The sequence below is a fragment of the Salmo salar genome, chromosome ssa20, assembly GCF_905237065.1.
Source record: "Salmo salar chromosome ssa20, Ssal_v3.1, whole genome shotgun sequence".
Lineage (NCBI taxonomy): Eukaryota > Metazoa > Chordata > Actinopteri > Salmoniformes > Salmonidae > Salmo > Salmo salar.
Genome location: NC_059461.1, coordinates 7933614 through 7955988, shown reverse-complemented (window position 1 = coordinate 7955988; position 22375 = coordinate 7933614). Strand labels below are relative to the sequence as shown.

The 22375-nt window shown below is 44.3% G+C and overlaps 1 protein-coding gene across 3 annotated transcripts in view; it reads right to left on the bottom strand.

Moving 5' to 3' along the window:
• Window positions 1–22375, bottom strand: part of LOC106580171 (glutamate receptor ionotropic, delta-2) — a 605308-nt gene that overhangs the window by 72467 nt on the left and 510466 nt on the right. For all 3 annotated transcript variants that reach the window (XR_001322822.2, XM_045704300.1, XM_014160933.2), the window contains exon 12: window positions 8919–9057. Coding sequence is in view for 2 of the 3 variants with exons in the window: in XM_045704300.1 (XP_045560256.1) it covers window positions 8919–9057 (139 nt within the window). In the remaining variant the exon portion in view is untranslated. The remainder of the gene's footprint in view (window positions 1–8918; window positions 9058–22375) is intronic.

Here is a 22375-nt window from a genome sequence, read left to right as displayed (position 1 = left end):
AAAACAATAATTTAACAGTTTTTAACAAATTATCTCTTCAAAAATGAAAGAGAAGCAAGAGAGAGTGAGAGAGTTAGCTATATTTGGTTGTATTTTTTTTTCTTCACTTTCACTTACTCAGCTAGCGAATGCAGCTAGTTAGTTTAGCCTACTCAAACAACCGGCTCAAACAGAGAGACATACTCTGTTAGTTAGATGGTTACGGCTATCCAACACTGGAACTCTTCCAAGTTAAGGTAGGCTTTTGGTTTTATAAATGTATTGCCACTGGGGCCCGCCGGTGTAACTTTTTTTATTGTTTTATTTAACCTTCATTTATACAGGTTTTTCTCATTGAGAACATCTCTTTTCCAAGAGAGACCTGGTCCAATAGCAGCAGGGGGAACAACGTTTCAGACAAAACAACTTACATAGACTAACACAACATTAAACAAACTATAGACACACATACAGTACAACAATTACATATTACGTAAAAAAAACACAAATGTCTCGACTAAAAAACAGCTGTCCTAAAGACAATTACACTCTTCTATGATATTTACATCGATCAAGTGTTTAAACTCCAACGAGACTAGATCATCAAATTGTAAAATGTTCAGGAGAGAATTCCAGGACCATGGAGCTGAGTAACTCAAACTATTTCTACCATGACCTGTTCTAATTCTTGGTACTGTTAAAAGCAAATGAGAATGGGACCGTAACGGATATTTATTTACTGACTTGATTAAAAAAGAACAGAGGTAAAATGACATTTCACCCAGTATGGCCTTATAAATCACTGTATACCAGTGTTCAAGCCTACGCAAGGTCAATGACGACCAGCCAACAGCACTGTAGAGATCACAATGATGTGTTAGATGTTTTTGATTTGTAATGAACCTGAGGGCAGCATGATATACTGAATACTGAAGTGCTCTCAGGATAGTGGTTGAGGCCTGCATATACATCCTTTTCTTCCAAGAAAAGGATAGGACGTCTGTTTGTCTTGTCCCGTCCCATGTATTTTTCTACGTATATATATCATATATATATTTTTAATTTTTTTAAATCTCAATTTCCATCTACGGACTGAACATACTCTCCTGCAACCCGCCTCACCCAATGTGGTACGGATCTGCTATTTTTTACACTTTAAACCCGAACCCCCATCAGTAGCTAGCCAGCTAACTAGCTACTAGCTAGTAGTCAGTTAGCTACTGCTAGCGGTCATCACCATTAACTCATACATCAGCCGGCCTCAGCCCGGTCAATTCCTGCCAGTCTGCACTGCGCGGTATAAACCCAGAGCATATCGGACTGCTTTTCTCTACCTTCTCTCCGGATTCCTACCGCAGGCTCTGAACCTTTACACCGGATCATCGCAGCTAGTTAGCTGCTATCCGAGTGGCTACTCTTGGCTAACGTCTCTGTCCCGAAGCAAGCACCAGTTAGCCTGGAGCTATCCTCGAGCTAGGCCCATCTCCTGGCTAGCTGAAGAGGTCCATCAGCCAATTCTTGGACTACAATACTATTTTGCCAATTGGCCTGGAACCTTTTACTGCCGACACGGAGCCCCGCCGATCCATCACGACTGGTCTGCCGACTTAACCGTCCGAGGGCGTTTCAACAGGCTCCTCCGTTGCGACGTCCCCCGAAGGCCCATCTACTAGCCTGCTAGACCGGCCTGCTAGCTGTCTGAATCGCCGTGTCTTCAGCTCGCCTAGCTACTCACTGGATCCTATGATCACTTGGCTACACATGCCTCTCCCTAATGTCAATATGCCTTGTCTATTGCTGTTTTGGTAAGTGGTATTGTTTTATTTCACTGTAGGGCCTCCTGCCCTGCTCAATATGCCTTAGCTAGCCCTTTTGTTCCACCCCCCACACATGCGGTGACCTCACCTGGCTTAAATGGTTCCTCTAGAGGCAAAACCTCTCTCATAGTCACTCAATGCCTAGGTTTACCTCCACTGTATTCACATCCTACCATACCCTTGTCTGTACATTATGCCTTGAATCTATTCTTCCGTGCCCAGAAATCTGATCCTTTTACTCTGTTCCAAACGCACTAGACGACCAGAACTTATAGCCTTTAGCCGTACCCTTATCCTACAACTCCTCTGTGCCTTTGGTGATGTAGAGGTTAACCCATGCCCTGCAGACCCTAGCTCCACTCCCAATCCCCAGGCGCTCTCATTTGTTGACTTCTGTAACCGTAAAAGCCTTGGTTTTATGCATGTTAACATTAGAAGCCTCCTCCCTAAGTTTATTTTATTCACTGCTTTAGCACACTCGGATGTCCAAGCCGTGTCTGAATCCTGGCTTAGGAAGGCCACCAAAAATCCAGAAATGTCCATCCCGAACTACAACATTTTCCGACAAGGTAGAACTGCCAAAAGGGGCGGAGTTGCAATCTACTGCAGAGATAGCCTGCAGAGTTCTGTCATACTATCCAGGTCTGTGCCCAAACAATTCAACCTTCTACGTTTTAAATATCCATCTTTCCAGAAACAAGTCACTGTTGTTGCTTGTTATAGACCCCGTTCAGCACCCAGATGTGCCCTCGAAGCCATATGTGAATTGATTACCCCCCATCTATATTCAGAGTTCATACTGTTAGGTGACCTAAACTGGGACATGCCGGCCGTCCTACAATCTAAGCTAGATGCCCTCAATCTCACACAAATTATCAAGGAACCTACCATGTACAACACTACATCCGTAACCATGGGCACCCTCTTAGATATCATCCTGACCAACTTGCCCTCTAAATACACCTCTGCTGTCTTCAACCAGGATCTCAGTGATCATTGCCTGCATGCGTAATGGGTCCGTGGTCAAACGACCACCCCTCATCACTGTCAAACGCTCCCTAAAACACTTCTGCAAACAGGCCTTTCTAAACGACCTGGCCCGGGTATCCTGGAAGGATATTGACCTCATCCCGTCGGAAGAGGATGCCTGATTGCTCTTTAAAAGTGCTTTCCTCACCATCTTAAATAAGCATGCCCCACTCAAAAATTGTAGAACTCAGAACAGATATAGTCCTTGATTCACCCCAGACTTGACTGCCCTTGACCAGCACAAAAACATCTTGTGGCGTTCTGCATTAGCATTGAATAGCCCCCGTGATATGCAACTTTTCAGGGAAGTCAGGAACCAATGTACTCAGACAGTTAGGAAAGCTAAGCCTAGCTTTTTCAAACAGAAATTTGCATCCTGTAGCACTAATTCCAAAAGGTTTTGGGACACAGTAAAGTCCTTGGAGAAAAAGAGCACCTCCTCCCAGCTTCCCACTGCACTGAGGATAGGAAATATTGTCACCACTGATAAATCTACGATTATCGATAATTTCAATAAGCATTTCTCTACGGCTGGCCATGCTTTCCACCTGGCTACCCCGACCCCAGCCAACATCTCAGCACTCCCGCAGCAACATGCCCAAGCCCCCCCGCTTCTCCTTCACCCAAATCCAGATAGCTGATGTTCTGAAAGAGCTGCAAAATCTGGATCCCTGCAAATCAGTTGGGCTAGACAATCTGGACCCTCTCTTTCTAAAATTAGCAGCCGAAATTATTGCAACCCCTATTACTAGCATGTTCAATCCCTCTTTCGAATCGTCTGAGATCCCAAAAGATTGGAAAGCTGCTGCGGTCATCCCCCTCTTCAAAGGGGGTGACACTCTAGACCCAAACTGTTATAGACCTATATCCATCCTGCCCTGCCTTTCTAAAATCTTCAAAAGCCAAGTGAACAAAGAGATCACCGACCATTTCGAATCCCACCGTACCTTCTCCCCTATGCAATCTGGTTTCCGAGCTGGTCATGGGTGCACCTTAGCAATGCTCAAGGTCCTAAACGATATAACTGCCATCGATAAAAGACAGTACTGTGCAGCTGTCTTCATTGACCTGGCCAAGGCTTTTGACTCTGTCAATCACCGCATTCTTATTGGAGAACTCAATAGCCTTGGCTTCGCAAATGACTGCCTCGCCTGGTTCACCAACTACTTCTCAGACAGAGTTCAGTGTGTCAAATCGGAGGGCCTGTTGTCCAGACCTCTGGCAGTGTCTATGGGGGTGCCACAGGGTTAAATTCTCGGGCCGACTCTTTTCTCTGTATATACAGTTTTAGTCGGTAGTTTACATACACCTTAGCCAAATACATTTAAACTCAGTTTTTCACAATTCCTGACATTTAATCTTCGTAAAAATTCCCTGTCTTAGGTCAGTTAGATCACCCCTTTGTTTTAAGAATGTGAAATGTTCGAATAATCGTAGAGAGAATGATTTATTTCAGCTTTTATTTCTTTCATCACATTCCCAGTGGGTCAGAAGTTTACATATGCTCAATTAACATGTGGTAGCATTGCCTTTAAATTGTTTAACTTGGGTCAAATGTTTCAGGCAGCTTTCCACAAGCTTCCCACAATAAGTTGGGTGAATTTTGGCCGATTCCTCCTGATAGAGCTGGTGTAACTGAATCAAGTTTGTAGGCCTCCTTGTTCGCACACGCTTTTTCAGTTCTGCCCACAAATGTTCTATAGGATTGAGGTCAGGGCTTTGTTATGGCCACTCCAATACCTTGACTTTGTTGTCCTTAAGCCATTTTGCCACAACTTTGGAAGTATGCTTGGAGTCATTGTCCATTTGGATGACCCATTTGCAACCAAGCTTTAACTTCCTGACTGATGTCTTGAGATGATGCTTTAATATATCCAGATAATTTCCCTGCCTCATGATGCCATCTATTTTGTGAAGTGCACCAGTCCCTCCTGCAGCAAAGTACCCCAACAACATGATGCTGCCACCCCCGTGCTTCACGGTTGGGATGGTGTTCTTTGGCTTGCAAGCCTCCCCCTTTTTCCTCTAAACATAGCGATGGTCATTCTGGCCAAACAGTTATATTTTTATTTCTCCAAAAAGTACGATCTTTGTCCCCATGTGCAGTTGCAAACCGTAGTCTGGCTTTCCTTGCTGAGCGGCCTTTCAGGTTATGTTGATATAGGACTAGTTTTACTGTAGATATAGATACTTTTGTACCTGTTTCCTCCAGCATCTTCACAGGGTCCTTTGCTGTTGTTCTGGGATCGATTTGCACTTTTTGCACCAAAGTACGTTCATCTCTAGGAGACAGAATGCGTCTCCTTCCTGAGCGGTATGACGGCTGCATGGTCCCATGGTGTTTATACTTGCGTACTATTGTTTGTACAGATGAACGCGGTACCTTCAGGCGTTTGAAAATTGCTCATTTTTTTCTGAGGTCTTGGCTGATTTCTTTTGATTTTCCCATGATGATGTCAAGCAAAGAGGCACTGAGTTTGAAGGTAGACCTTGAAGTACATCCACAGGTACACCTACAATTGACTCAAATGATGTCAATTAGCCTATCAGAAGCTTCTAAAGCCATGACATTATTTTCTGGAAATTTCCAAGCTGTTTAAAGGCACAGTCAACTTAGTGTATGTAAACTTCTGACCCACTGGAATTGTGATACAGTGAATTATAAGTGAAATAATCTGTCTGTAAACAATTGTTGGAAAAATTACTTGTGTCATGCACAAAGTAGATGTCTTAACCGACTTGCCAAAACTATAGTTTGTTAACAAGACATTTGTGGATTGGTTGAAAAACGAGTTATAATGACTCCAACCTAAATGTATGTAAACTTCCGACTTCAACAGTATCAATGATGCTGCTGGTGATTCTCTGATCCACCTCTTCGCAGACGACACCACTCTGTATACATCTGGCCCTTCTTTGGACACTGTGCTAACCAACCTCCAAACGAGCTTCAATGCCATACAACACTCCTTCCGAGGCCTCTTAAATGCAAGTAAAACTAAGTGCATGCTCTTCAACCGATCGCTGCCCGCACCCTCCTGCCCGACTAGCATCACTACTCTGGATGGTTCTGACTTAGAATATGTGGACAACTACAAATACCTAGGTGTCTGGTTTGACTGTAAACTCTCCTTCCAGACTCATATTCAGCATCTCCAATCCAAAATTAAATCTAGAATCGGCTTCCTATTTTGCAACAAAGCCTCCTTCACTCATACTGCCAAACATACCCTCGTAAAACTCAGTATCCTACTGATCCTTGACTTCTGTGGTGTCATTTACAAAGTAGCCTCCAACACTCTACTCAGCAAACTGGACGTAGTCTATCACAGATCCAACTGTTTTGTCACCAAAGCCCCATATACTATCCACCACTGCGACCTGTATGCTCTCGTTGGCTGGCCCTCACCACATATTCATCGCCAAACCCACTGGCTCCAGGTCATCTATAAGTTTATGCTAGGTAAAGCCCCGCCTTACCTCAGCTCACTGCTCACCATAGCAGCACCCACCCGTAGCACACGCTCCAGCAGGTATATTTCACTGGTCATCCCCAAAGCCAACACTTCCTTTGGCCGCCTTTCCTTCCAGTTTTCTGCTGTCAATGACTGGAACGAATTGCAAAAATCACTGAAGCTGGAGTCTTATATCTCCCTCTCTAACTTTAAGCATCAGCTGTCAGAGCAGCTTACCTGTACACAGCCAATCTGTAAATAGCACACCCAACTACCTCATCCCCATATTGTTATTTATTCTCTTGCTCTTTTGCACCCCAGTATCTCTACTTGCACATCATCATCTGCACATCTATCACTCCAGTGTTAATGCTAAATTGTAATTATTTTGCCTCTATGGCCTATTTATTGCTTTACCTCCCTAATCTTCTACATTTGCACACACTGTGCATAGATTTTTCTATTGTGTTATTGACTGGCCTTCCCTCCTGTACCTTTGCTCCACCTCTGGATTACTGAGCTCTGCCTGTCCCTGACCCTGAGCCTGCCTGTCGTCCTGTACCTTTGCTCCTACTCAGGATTATCGACCCCTGCCTGCCTTGACCTGTCGTTTGCCTGCACTGGTTGTTATAATAAACACTGTTACTTCACACAGTCTGCATTTGGGTCTTACCTTGATACCTGATAGAACCAGCTTTAAATCATACAGATTCTGTTGTAGAATGTTAAATGCTGTTTGGGCATTTTCAAAAGCAAAAGAGAAACTACTACCACTTGAATAAAGAACAGTATCATCTGCATAAAAATGAACATCCACTGTTTCAATATGATACCCAATGTTGTTGATATGCAAACTGAACAACAGTGGGCCCAAAATGGAGCCTTGCGGAACACCTGAGCACAACCATCCGCCATTACACATTGTGTATGATTTGATAGGTAATTTATAAACCAATCTAGAGCATGAACAGTAATTCCACAACATTTTAACCTTTGCACTAACACAGTCCACGGTGTCAAATGCCTTCAAAAAATCAATAAAGACAGACACACAATGTAACTTCTTGTTAAGAGCACAGTGGATGTCATTTAAAAACTGTTGCTGAAACAGTGCTGTGGCCAGACTTAAAACCTGGTTGCATTTCATTTAAGATATTGTTTATTTTGGAGGTAGGCCTTCAGCTGCCTACTAACTAAGGACTCCAGTACCTTAGACAGTACAGACAATTTTGATATCGGTCGATAGTTGTCAAGTAGCGAAGGATCTCCACCTTTCAGGAGAGGCAGTACAAAAGCAGATTTCCATAACTTGGACCATTTCCTTAACATCAAGCGTGAGGTTAAAAATACATGTTAGGGGGGAGCAATGATGTCTGCAGCTAGGTGTAGGAAGCAGGGGTCTAGATCATCAGGGCCAGGAGATTTTTTTTCTAGCAATTTCGTTCAGGGCTTTACGCACTTCTGAAACAGAGAGTAACTGCTGAACTGCTTGCTGTACACTGTACTGCATGATTGTAGTGGGTTTACTAACGTGTTAGTTGTAGTAGCAATGTTTACTATGACAATAGCTAATATGGTGATGGTAGCGGTGATGGTATGAAGGTTTGGCTTGGAAAGGTTTTTTCGCCTTGTCACAGAGAGCTGCTGTGTTGTGCACTGAAGTCCACAAGCGAAGGGAAAAGGTAAAAGGGGGAGAGAGCGTAGATGAGAGAAGGAATTACACAACGAGCAAAGTGATTCCCTAGCATGTGGCTGCTAGGAAAGTGAACTCTGTTTGCAGGTGATCAGGGTGTATTCATTCTGCCGATTCTGTTAAAAAAAAATTCTTAAATGGAAGCGAACGGAACAAAACGGGGATAAAAATACCTGAATTTGTCCAATACAAACTCTTGTTTGCTACTGTTTGGACTAATGATTACATCCTCGATCAGCTAGATGCAGACAAGAGTGTGCAAGGCGGTATTGAATGTGTCTCTGTCTGTCACCTTGATTACTCACATTTTTCTCTCAACCTGTGCACCTACGCTGTAAACGTTCATTCGTATGCTAGGTTGTAATAGAAATAAGGCCATGCTCATAAACCAATTATTGTCCTCCCTAATCTTAAATGTATGTGTCTGGGTACAGGTAAACCTACTGTATGTGTGTCTGTCTTGTGCATCAGCATGTTCTTCCATAATAATTGCTACAATGAGAACTAGCCAGAAGACACAATGCACACACTTACTGTCTGAAAGTCTTGACATAAGGTCCTCAGTTGAATGTCAATTTCACAAACATGTACGAATGTACTGTACCACAAATTCATAACACAATGTATTTCTAGCATGTGGATTGAATAAACCACACTAATTTGGAACCAATAGTCTAGTCCCAATTAAAATGTAAAGTATTTCCCCCACTTCATTTTCTCAACCTGGGCTTGTAAACTGTTTCTGGTACAGTGTGACAGGTTTCACTAAAACATGAAGACAGAGGTTTTGTGGGTGAAGGATGAAGTTGCTCCTAGAAGCTGATCTTGGGTCAGTTTTAAATTGTCCTCAATAATGGTTAAGGTTAGGATTGGGGGAGGGAAAGCTGATCCTAGATGTGTACCTAGGGGAAACTTCACCCTGAGCGGTGTGTGTCAGTTACTTACTGGATGGAGTTCTCGATGCGGCTGATGGTGAGGAAGGCAGCCAGGTTGGCCGTGTAGGAGGAGATGACGATCAAAGCAAAGAGCCACCATACCCCCATCATCATCCTCGTGGCCAGGGTGGTATACGGAACCTCACCACCTGAAAACAAGACCAGGACGAGAGACAAAAGAAAAATGTCAGCCAAATGGCATGTATGGTTGTGCATGAGAAAATATAATAATTACATTTCTCCAAGGGAACTTAATTTGTGGTGTCAGGTATACAAATTTCCACACATGACAACATATTACGACCCACAAAGGCAGACTTTCCAGTGCAACTCGACAATATAATATCGTTTTCTTCCATCTTTTGCATTTTCATAAAGAGACAAATGTATGCTCTATGTAAAGTGTGTATTTCCCCAGCCAGGCAGACAGGCCAGTCAGGACTAAGGCACATCTGTTTGTTCTCTGTATTAATGCAAAACCTTTACTTTGCACTGCAGAGGGGAGGGAGAGGGGAGCCTCTTCTTGGGAAAGACAACCGTAGCTCCATGATGGATCTGTAGAGCTTCAGCCTTACCTTTATTGAAGCCTGTTACAAATGTGCCTAATTTATCCTTGTAACTCGCAGATCATTGTGCTCGCATGTGGAATAAGTGCCAGCCATTTCAATCCCTTCAGCAAAGACTCAATAAAATATTTGACACCCATTCTATCCAGTGCTGCCCTCTGGGTTAATCTGTCTCATGAATTACATTTCCAGTTGACATGAGCTCATATGGCCTGAATGCTATTTGTGTTCTGTTAAAATGCTGTTGCTATTGTAGAGTAGTTTGAATATTCTTACAGTGGGGGAAAAAAGTATTTGATCCCGTGCTGATTTTGTACGTTTGCCCACTTACAAAGAAATGATCAGTCTATAATTTTAATAGTAGGTTTATTTGAACAGTGAGAGACAGAATAACAAAAAAATCAAGAAAAACGCATGTCAACAAATGTTATAAAATGATTTGCATTTTAATGAGGGAAATAAGTATTTGACCCCTCTGCAAAACATGACTTAGTACTTGGTGGCAAAACCCTTTTTGGCAATCACAGAGGTCAGACGTTTCTTGTAGTTGGCCACCAGGTTTGCACACATCTCAGGAGGGATTTTGTCCCACTCCTCTTTGCAGATCTTCTCCGAGTCATTAAGGTTTCGAGGCTGACGTTTGGTAACTCGAACCTTCAGCTCCCTCCACAGATTTTCTATGGGATTAAGGTCTGGAGACTGGCTAGGCCACTCCAGGACCTTAATGTGCTTCTTCTTGAGCCACTCCTTTGTTGCCTTGGCCGTGTGTTTTGGGTCATGGTCATGCTGGAATACCCATCCACGACCCATTTTCAATGCCCTGGCTGAGGGAAGGAGGTTCTCACCCAATATTTGATGATACATGGCCCGTCCATCGTCCCTTTGATGCTGTGAAGTTGTCCTGTCCCCTTAGCAGAAAAACACCCCCAAGGCATAATGTTTCCACCTCCATGTTTGACGGTGGAGATGGTGTTCTTGGGGTCATAGGCAGCATTCCTCCTCCTCCAAACACGGCGAGTTGAATTGATGTCAGAGAGCTCCATTTTGGTCTCATCTGACCACAACACTTTCACCAGTTGTCCTCTGAGTCATTTAGATGTTCATTGGCAAACTTCAGACGGGCATGTATATGTATTCTTGAGCAGGGGGACCTTGCGGGCGCTGCAGGATTTCAGTCCTTCACGGCGTAGTGTGTTACCAATTGTTTTCTTGGTGACTATGGTCCCAGCTGCCTTGAGATCATTGACAAGATCCTCCCGTGTAGTTCTGGGCTGATTCCTCACTGTTCTCATGATCATTGCAACTCCACGAGGTGAGATCTTGCATGGAGCCCCAGGCGGAGGGAGATTGACAGTTCTTTTGTGTTTCTTCCATTTGCACATAATCGCACCAACTGTTGTCACCTTCTCACCAAGCTGCTTGGCGATGGTCTTGTAGCCCATTCCAGCCTTGTGTAGGTCTACAATCTTGTCCCTGACATCCTTGGAGAGCTCTTTGGTCTTTGCCATGGTTGAGAGTTTGGAATCTGATTGATTGATTGCTTCTGTGGACAGGTGTCTTTTTTACAGGTAACAAGCTGCGGTTAGGAGCACTCCCTTTAAGAGTGTGCTCCTAATCTCAGCTCGTTACCTGTATAAAAGACACCTGGGAGCCAGAAATCTTTCTGATTGAGAGGGGGTCAAATACTTATTTCCCTCATTAAAATGCAAATCAATTTATAACATTTCTGACATGTGTTTTTCTGGATATTTTGTTGTTATTCTGTCTCTCACTGTTCAAATAAACCTACCATTAAAATGATAGACTGATCCTTTCTTTGTCAGTGGGCAAACGTACAAAATCAGCAGGGGATCAAATACTTTTTTCCCCCACTGTATGTGCTTTGACTGTATGTTAGGTTTTCATAAAACACATATGATAAGTAGGCTATAATGTTGTACAGGTAACTGCCAAAATATTGGAAACACTTGAGTAAATAAGTGCTTCCACTCAGCGTATGTGGGAACTCCTTAAAAAAATAAAAGAAGCATTCCAGGTGAAGCTGTTTGAGAGTGTGCAAAGCTGTCATCAAGACAAAGTGTGGCTACTTTGAAGAATCTCAAATATAAAATATATTTTCATTTGTTTAACACTTCTTTGGTTACTACATGATTCCATATGTGTTATTTCATAGTTTTGATGTTTTCACTATTACTCTATAATGTAGAAAAAAAACCCTGGTGTGTCTAAACTTTTGACTGGTACTGTAATTCAAGACTTTTCACAGCAAACTTCAACCTTTTGAGAGTCTTGAATTTGCAGAGAGTGTGCAATATCCCAGAACCTTAGACACTGAGCAGGACAATACCGGTCATGCCCTTCCACTTGTTCATTATTTTCCAAATGTCAAGAATTTCCCTGCGTTTTCCTCATGCTTCTGATGCTTGTCTGATTGGTTGATGCTTAAACTTGACCTTGAGCTTTTTCTAGTGTTCACAAGTATGGCCCCTCAGAGTCCCCTGAATGTACACATTGTCATGAATTTCACTTGTGATTTCAATGTGAATGTATTATTGTTAATGTATTGTAATATCCATGTATTTCAGTTTCATTGTCTGCCATGTGAATATCAGTAAAAAACATTTTGGACGGACACAACATGATACGTTTTATGGACCCCATCCATAATTTCTGACATAAAATAAAGGAATCGTGAACCATATCTAGACAGTAACATATAGTATTAAGACATCCGGTAGGGGCAGTCACATTAGGAAAAAGGGATGTAAATTGATCTGCTAGAGACCCGTTTTTTGACTGTGAAAGTATTCTGAGTGATCCTGACCTGGGACGTCATCCGACAGAACTTCAGAATAGGTGGTTTCTTCATAGACATGTTGCTAAAATGTATACATAACAATGTGTGATGGATGTAATATTGTCCAAAATACAATTTCCACTAGAACATTGATTGCCATGTTGAGTTTTGTAAACAAAGTGCCTGTTGCTGTACAGTTGACCTAGCCGGACTGTTGGGTCCAAATGGGACAGTAGAAAGGACAGTGTTCTACGTAGAGAATTCATGTGAATTTAATCCATCTGGATCATAACGGTCTCACATGAAAGCCCTTTATGTTCACATGGCCAAAGAGTGCAGATATGCTTGTCCATTACATTAGAATAACACCTAGACGATTCAGACGGACAGCACAAGAGCGAGATAGTGACTATTTGGTGTAATCTCAGCGTGAGTGAGAAAAGCTCTCACCCTGAAGTTAAGGCCTGCCATGGAGAGAGAGATTGCTACGGGAGGATGTAGTTGAAGCTGATTGCATCCAATTTTCTTGGCTGTAGGATGTTGATCTTTAGAAAATGAGCCAGAGTGTAATGCAACTTTTATTAGGGAGTTCTGTGACTCGGTTCAAAGCCACCCTGCTATGCACATCAAATCAGCTGCTCCACTTTGACCAGGTTCTCCTTGCCTGCCTTTGATTTCCAGCCAGGCTAGGGGCAACATACTCTCACTGCTACTCCACCCAGCTCACTCTTTCTCGCTCTCTCCATTCCACCCTCCTTCGTTTCATTCCTTTGCAAACATACATATCCATGCACATACAGTCACACAAATCATTCTGTAAGCAGCACCATGTTTCTAATCCACAAATGCATTTAGACAAGGAGAGTGTGGGTGGAAGATAAGAAGAGAGATAAAGAGGGAGGATGGGGTGAGAGAGAGAAAGAGTGAGAAAGAGACACTGGCTGCAGGTCCGTCTAGGAAAATAGCAAGAACACATGGGTTGATTTGTTAAACTCAGCTCCAACCTAATACACAGTGAAGGCAGTGATCAAAGTCATGCCCCCAAGGCTTCAAAATGTTTGCCCAGAGTGAGTGAGCTTGTTTTCAGGCAACCTCAGTCCACAGGGCTAGCTTTGAAAATATTTTCCCACAGCCACAAGTGAGTCCAAGGTCGGAGAATGTCTGTTTTTGACTGTCAGCTGATCAGTCTGCCAGTCAAGGAGTCCGCATCCCACTAAAAAGGGCCCTTAAAGTTCCGCCAGGCAGTCCTGCCAGTGCAGGCAGGACACTCAGCCTAAAGTGGATTTCCAATCAAAGAGAAAAAGCCATGAAACACTGTCAAGAACCCTTCAGGCTGTTGGAATGCTTGTACATTTCTCTTAGGGCAACTGGAGAGGCTATTCTGCTCCTAACTCTCTCAGGGAGGGGAAGAAAATGCCAATCAGTCCAAGGTCAGTGAGCCGAACGACGCAGAACCTGCTGCTGCCTAACTGGCTGAGCACTGCCTCTCAACACCACTACCGCTACTGCTACCTTAGTAGTGATGTTATCTGGGACTGGAACATCAGACTAACACTACTTTAGAAGTCATGTTGTCTGAAACACCAGACTAACACTACTTTAGAAGTCATGTTGTCTGAAACACCAGACTAATACTACCTCAGTAGTCATGTTGTCTGAAACACCAGACTAATACTACCTAGGTAGTCATGTTATCTGAAACACCAGACTAACACTACCTTAGTAGTCATGTTGTCCGAAACACCAGACTAACTCAGTAGTCATGTTGTCTGAAACACCAGACTAACACTACCTTAGCAGTCATGTTGTCTGAAACACCAGACTAATACTACCTTAGTAGTCATGTTGTCTGAAAGACCAGACCAACACTACCTTAGCAGTCATGTTGTCTGAAACACCAGACTAATACTACCTTAGTAGTCATGTTGTCTGAAACACCAGACTAATACTACCTTAGTAGTCATACTGTCTGAAACACCAAACTAATACTACCTTAGTAGTCATGTTGTCTGAAATACCAGACTAACTCAGTAGTCATGTTGTCTGAAACACCAGACTAACACTACCTTAGCAGTCATGTTGTCTGAAACACCAGACTAATACTACCTTAGTAGTCATACTGTCTGAAACACCAGACTAATACTACCTTAGTAGTCATGTTGTCTGAAACACCAGACTAACTCAGAAGTCATGTTGTCTGAAACACCAGACTAATACTACCTTAGCAGGCATGTTGTCTGAAACACCAGACTAACACTACCTTAGTAGTCATGTTGTCTGAAACACCAGACTAATACTACCTTAGCCTCTCTAGGGTAGGGGGCAGTATATGCACGGCCGGATAAAAAACGTTCACGATTTAATCTGGTTATTACTACTGCCCAGAAACTAGAATATGCATATAATTGTTTGATTTGCATAGAAAACACCCTAAAGTTTCTAAAACTGTTTGAATGGTGTCTGTGAGTATAACAGAACTCATATGGCAGGCAAAAACCTGAGAAGATTCCTTACAGGAAGTGCCCTCTCTGACCATTTCTTGGCCTTCTACACTCTCTTTATTGAAAACTGAGGATCTCTGCTGTAACGTGACACTTCCTACGGCTCCCATAGGCTCTCAGAAGGCGGCAGAACGGTGAATGATGACTCTGGTGTCCCAGGCTGAAAAACAGTAGCGCATTTGGATAGTGGTCGATCAGAGAACAATGAGACTGGGGTCGCGTGCACGAGCCGACACCATGTTTTTATTTTTTCGTCTTTGAACGAAAACAGGGTTTCCCAGTTGGAATATTATCGCTTTTTTACGAGAAAAATCGCATAAAAATTGATTTTAAACAGCGGTTGACATGCTTCGAAGTACGGTAATGGAATATTTAGAATTTTTTTGTCACGAAACGCGTCGGGCGCGTCACCCTTCATCACCCTTCGGATAGTGTCTTGAACGCACGAACAAAACAGAGGATATTTGAACATAACTATGGATTATTTTGAACCAAACCAACATTTGTTATTGAAGTAGAAGTCCTGGGAGTGCATTCTGACGAAGAACAGCAAAGGTAATCCAATTTTTCTTATAGTAAATCTGAATTTGGTGAGGGCCAAACTTGGTGGGTGTCAAAATAGCTAGCCCGTGATGGCGAGCTATCTACTCAGAATATTGCAAAATGTGCTTTTGCCGAAAAGCTATTTTAAAATCGGACATAGCGATTGCATAAAGGAGGTCTGTATCTATAATTCTTAAAATAATTGTTATGTTTTTTGTGAACGTTTATCGTGAGTAATTTAGTAAATTCACCGGAGGTTTGCGGTGGGTATGCTAGTTCTGAACGTCACATGCTAATGTAAAAAGCTGTTTTTTTATATAAATATGAACTTGATTGAATAAAACATGCATGTATTGTATAACATAATGTCCTAGGAGTGTCATCTGATGAAGGTCATCAAAGGTTAGTGCTGCATTTAGCTGTGGTTTGGGTTTATGTGACATTATATGCTAGCTTGAAAAATGGGTGTCTGATTATTTCTGTCTGGATACTCTGCTGACATAATCTAATGTTTTGCTTTCGTTGTAAAGCCTTTTTGAAATCGGACAGTGTGGTTAGATTAATGAGAGTCTTGTCTTTAAAATGGTGTAAAATAGTCATATGTTTGAGAAATTGAAGTAATAGCATTTCTAAGGTATTTGAATATCGCGCCATGGGATTCCACTGGCTGTTGAGTAGGTGGGACGATTTCGTCCCACATACCCTAGAGAGGTTAATAGTCATGTTGTCTGAAACACCAGACTGATACTACCTTAGCAGTCATGTTGTCTGAAACACCAGACTAACACTACCTTAGCAGTCATGTTGTCTGAAACACCAGACTAATACTACCTTAGTAGTCATGTTGTCTGAAACACCAGACTAATACTACCTTAGCAGTCATGTTGTCTGAAACACCAGACTAACACTACCTTAGTAGTCATGTTGTCTGAAACACCAGACTAACACTACCTTAGTAGTCATACTGTCTGGGACACTACTTTAGAACCCTGCCCTCTGCAACAATGGTGCATGCTCAGCCCCCTCCCTGTTCTCCCTTGACTGAGTGGCCACGCACGTCTCCAACTCAAGTTTTCAGACGACACAACAGTGGTAGGCCTGATTACCAAAAACAACGAGACAGCCTACAGGGAGGAGATGAGGGCCCTGGAAGAGTGGTGCCAAGAAAATAACCTCTCCCTCAACGTCAACAAAACAAAAGAGCTGATTGTGGACTTCAGGAGACAGCAGAGGGAGCCCGCCTCCATCCACATCGACAGGGCTGCAGTGGAGAGGGTGAAAAGCTTTAAGTTTGTCGGCGTACACATCACTGACAAATGGTCAACACAGACAGTGTGGTGAAGAAGACGCAACAGGGCCTCTTCAAACTCAGGAGGCTGAAGAAATTTGGCTTGGCCCCCTGAGTCACGACCTGTTCAGCCCGCTACCATCTAGAAGGCGTAGAGACAGTACAGGTGCATCAAAGATGAGACCGAGAGATCGAAAAACTACTCTTTCACCACTAACCGGCCCCCGCCCAGTACCCTGCCCTGAAATTTTGTCCCTTTTACTAGCTACCACCCGGTACTCAACCGTGCATCAGACTGCTGACCAATGAACATAGTCATTGAACACTGGTCACTTTAATAACGTTTACATACTATTTAACCTACTTCATATGTACAGTACAGTACGAGTCAAAAGTTTGGACACACTTACTCATTCGGCTATTTTCTACATTGTAAAAATAAAAGTGAAGACATCAAAACTATGAAATAACATATGGAATCATGTGGTAACCAAAAAAAGTGTTAAACAAATCTAAATATATTATATAATTGAGATTCTTCAAACTAGCCACCCTTTGCCTTGATGACAGCATTGCACATGCTTGGAATTCTGTCCACCAGCTTCATGAGGTAGTGACCTGGAATGCATTTCAATTAACAGGTGTGCCTAGTTAGAAGTTAATTTGTGGAATTTCTTTCCTTCTTAATGCATTAGAGCCAATCAAACGCATTATGGTTCCCACCATGAAGCATGGAGGAGGAGGTGTGATGGTGTGGGGGTGCTTTGCTGGTGACACTGTCAGTGATTTATTTAGAATTCAAGGCACACTTAACCAGCATGGCTACCACAGCATTCTGCAGTGAGACACCATCACTTCTGGTTTGCGCTTAGTGGGACTATAATTTGTTTTTCAACAGGACAATGATAAAAAAAACACACCTCCAGGCTGTGTATGGGCTATTTGACCAAGAAGGAGAATGATGAAGTGCTGCATCAGATGACCCGGCCTACACAATCCCCCGACCTCAACCCAATTGAGATGGTTTGGGATGAGATGGACCGCAGAGTGAAAGAAAAGCAGCCAACAAGAGCTCAGCATTTGTGGGAACTCCTTCAAGACTGGAAATGTCACGTCCTGACCAGTGAGAAGGGTCATTTTGCCATAGTAGAATGGTCAGGGCGTAGCAGGGGTGTTGTTTTGTGTGTTTTGGAGTTGGTTTGTTTCTAGGGGAATTTGTTCTAGTTTTCTGTTTCTATGATTCATTTTCCATGTGTGGCCGAGTATGGTTTCCAATCAGAGGCAGGTGTCTTTCGTTGTCTCTGATTGGAAGCCATACTTAGGCAGCCTGTTTTTCTTTGGGTCTTGTGGGTGTTTGTTTTCCGTTTAGCTGCTGTACCTGACGGAACTGTCGGTCATTTGGTTATTTTGTTTAAGTGTTCTCATATAATAAATTAAGAATGAGCACTATCCACGCTGCGTCTTGGTCTAATCCTTTCGACGCCTGTGACAGAAACACCCACCATAAGAAGACCAAGCAGCGTGGGAGGAGGTACGTCGAGTCGTGGACCTGGGAGGAAATCCTGGATGGGAAAGGACCGTGGACAAGGCTGGGAGAGTATCGCCGCCCGCCGGAGGAGATAGAGACAGCGAAGGCGGAACGGCGTTACTGGGAGGAACGGCTGGAACAGCAAGAGGAGGCAAAATAATTTGGGGGGGCATACGGGTAGTTTGGTTAGGTCAGGGGGGAGCCCTGACCTGACTTCCTGGGCGTACAGGAGAGAGCCGTGGAGCAAACCGGAGCCAATGAGGGAGTCAAGCGCTGAGTTCGACGCGAGATTCCGGGAAATGGTGCTGGCGGAGAGGGCACTGCGGAGCGGGCGTGCAGAGGGGCGAGAAATGCATTACGGGGTAAAGCGCACTCTCGCCCATCCGCACGCACAGTCCGGTGCGGTCGGTACGGGCTCCGCAGCGTTGCCAGGCGAGAGTTGGCCGGCAGCCAGGAAGAAGTGCACCGGCTCAACGCATCTGGCCGCCAGTGCGTCTCCTCGGCCCAGTTTATCCTGCGCCTGCTCTACGCACAGCAGCCCTCATTCCCCAGCACAGCCCAGTTTGCCCTGTGCCAGCGCTCCGCCTGTGCCAGACCTCCGGTGCGCCTCCACAGCCCAGTGTGCCCTGTGCCTGCTCTGCGCACCCAGTCTCCTGTGCGTCTCCCCAGTCTGGTGAGACCGGTTCCAGCTCCCCGTAGGAAGCCTCCTTTCATTATCCATGGCACAAAGCCTCCTGTGATGATCTATGGCACAAAGCCTCCAGTGATTATCCAAGGCACAAAGCCTCCAGTGATTATCCAAGGCACGGAACCTACGGCGACGCTCCTCAGCCCGAAGCCACTGGCTACGCTCCTCAGCCCGGAGCATCCAGCTACACTCCTCAGCCCGGGGCCTCCAGCGACGCCTCTCAGCACGAGGCCTCCAGCAACGCCTCTCAGCCCGGGGCCTCCAGCGACGCCTCTCAGCCCAGGGCCTCCAGCGAAGGTCTGCAGCCCGGTGCCTCCAGCGACGGTCTGCAGCCCAGAGTCTTCAGCAACGGTCTGCAGCCCAGAGTCTTCAGCAACGTTCTGCAGCCCAGAGTCTCCAGCGGTGGTCGGCAGCACAGAACGAGGGCTACGCCCAGAGCCAGAGCCACCTCCATAGCTGGAGGATTGGCGGAAGGGTTGGGTGTAGCACAGGAACCATCGTAGACGGTGGCCACCCTCCCTTCCCTCCCTTTAGGTTTGGGGTTGTTTTTGTGTTTTTTTTTGTTTGGGGTGCAGTCGGGGTCTGCACCTTCAGCGGGGGTACTGTCACGTCCTGACCAGTGAGAAGGGTCATTTTGCCATAGTAATCCTTTCGACGCCTGTGACAGGAAAAGTATTCCTCATGAAGCTTGTTGAGAAAATGCCAAGAGTGTGCAAAGCTGTCAGCAAGGCAAAGGGTGGCTACTCTAAAATCTAAAATATATTTTGATTTGTTTAACACTTTTTTGGTTATGACATGATTCCATGTGTGTTATTTCATAGTTTTGATTTCTTCACTATTATTCTACAATGTAGAAAATAGTAAAAATAAAAAAAAGCCCTTGACTGAGTAGGTGTGTCCAAACTTTTGACCAGTACTGTGTATACTGTATTCTTGTAAGGACCGACACTGGAGTCGAGAAGCAGGTACGTTGAGTAGAACATTTAATGAGGGACAGACAAAGAACAAGCCACAAACAGCATCAGCACATGGGTACACAATGACAAACAACAATCAGTGCAGCAGCGGGGACAGAGCTGGGGAACTGACAAATATAGGGGAGGTAATAAACAGGTGATTGAGTACAGGTGAGTCCAATAATTTGCTGATGCCCGTGACGAGGGAAGGCAGGTGTGCGTAATGATGGTGGCAGGGGTGCGGAATGCTGGGGAGCCTGGCGCCTTCGAGCGCTAGGGAGGGAGAGCGGGAGTAGTGACAATTTTAGTCAATATAACTACTGCTGTACACACCTTTTCTATTCATATACTGTCCATAATGTCTATACAAACCATCATATACAGAACATACAGTGCATTCGGAAGGTATTCAGACCACTTCACCTTTTCCCATTTTGTTAGATTACAGCCTTATTCTAAAATGGATAAAATAAACTGGTTTTTAAAAATGTTTGCTAATATATATTTAGATTAAAAAAACAGGAATACCTTACTTACTTATGTATTCAGCCCATTTGGTAAAGAGACTCAAAATTGAGCTCAGGTGCATCCTGTTTCCATTGATCATCCTTGAGTTGGAGACCAACTGTGGCAAATTCAATTGATTGAATTGAACATCAGAAGCCTTCTCCCTAAGTTTGTTTTACTCACTGCTTTAGCACACTCCGCCAACCCTGATGTCCTTGTATTGTCTGAAACCTGGTTTAGGAAGGCCACCAAAAATTCTGCGATTTCCATACCCAACTGCAACATTTTCCGTCAAGATAGAACTGTCAAAGGGGGAGGAGTTGCAATCTACTCCAGAGATAGCTTGCAAAGTTCTGTCATACTATCCAGGTTTATGCCCAAACAGTTCGAGCTTCTAATTTTAAAAATTAATCTCTCCAGAAATAAGTCTCTTACTGTTGCCGCCTGTTATAGACCCCCCTCAGCTCCTAGCTGTGCCCTGGACACCATATGTGAATTGACTGCCCCCCCATCTATCTTCAGAGTTAGTTCTGTTAGGTGACCTAAACTGGGATATGCTTAACACCCCAGCAGTCCTATAATCTAAACTAGATGCCCTCAATCTCACACACATTATCAAGGAAACCACCATGTACAACAATTCATCCGTAAACATGGGCACCCTCATAGATATTATCCTGACCAACTTGCCCTCCAAATACACCTCTGCTGTTTTCAATCAGGATCTCAGCAATCACTGCCTCATTGCCTGCATCCGCTATGGGTCCGCGGTCAAACGACCACCCCTCATCACTGTCAAATGCTCCCTAAAACACTTCTGCGAGCAGGCCTTTCTAATCAACCTGGCCCGGGTATCCTGGAAGGATATTGACCTCATCCCGTCAGTAGAGGATGCCTGGTCGTTCTTTAAAAGTTATTTCCTCACCATCTTAAAAAAGCATGCCCCTTTCAAAAAATGTAGAACTAAGAACAGATATAGCCCTTGGTTCACTCCAGACCTGACTGCCCTTGACCAGCACAAAAACATCCTGTGGCGGACTGCAATAGCATCGAACAGTCCCCACGATATGCAACAGTTCAGGGAAGTCAGGAACCAATACACACAGTCATTCAGGAAAGCAAAGGCTAGCTTTTTCAAACAAAAATGTGCATCCTGTAGCTCGAACTCCAAAACGTTTTGGGACACTGTAAGGTCCATGGAGAAAAAGAACACCTCCTCCCAGCTGCCCACTGCACTGAGGCTAGGCAACACGGTCATCACTGATAAATCCATGATAATCGAAAATGTCAATAAGCATTTCTCTACGGCTGGCCATGCTTTCCTCCTGGCTACCCCAACCCCGGCCAACAACTCCACACCCCCCGCAGCTACTTGGCCGAGCCTCCCCAGCTTCTCCTTCACCCAAATCCAGATCGCAGATGTTCTGAAAGAGCTGCAAAACCTGAACCCGTACAAATCAACTGGGCTAGACAATCTGGACCCTCTCTTTCTAGAATTATCCGCCGCCATTGTTGCAACCCCTATTACCAGTCTGTTCAAACTCTCTATCGTATCGTCCGAGATCCCAAAAGATTGGAAAGCTGGCGCGGTCATCCCCCTCTTCAAAGGGGGTGACACTCTAGACCCAAACTGTTATAGATCTATATCCATCCTGCCCTGCCTTTCTAAAGTCTTCGAAAGCAAAGTTAATAAACAGATCACTGACCATTTCGAATCCCACCGTACCGTCTCCGCTGTGCAATCCGGTTTCCGAGCTGGTCATGGGTGCATCTCAGCCATGCTCAAGGTACTAAACGATATCATAACCGCCATCGATAAAATACAGTACTGTGCAGCCGTCTTCATCGACCTGGCCAAGGCTTTCGACTCTGTCAATCACCGTATTCTTATCGGCAGACTCAATAGATTTGGATTCTCAAATGACTGCCTCGCCTGGTTCACCAACTACTTCGCAGACAGATTTCAGTGTGTCAAATCAGAGGGCCTGTTGTCCGGACCTCTGGCAGTCTCTATGGTGGTACCACAGGGTTCAATTCTTGGACCGACTCTTTTCTCTGTATATTTCAATGATTTCGCTCTTGCTGCGGGTGAT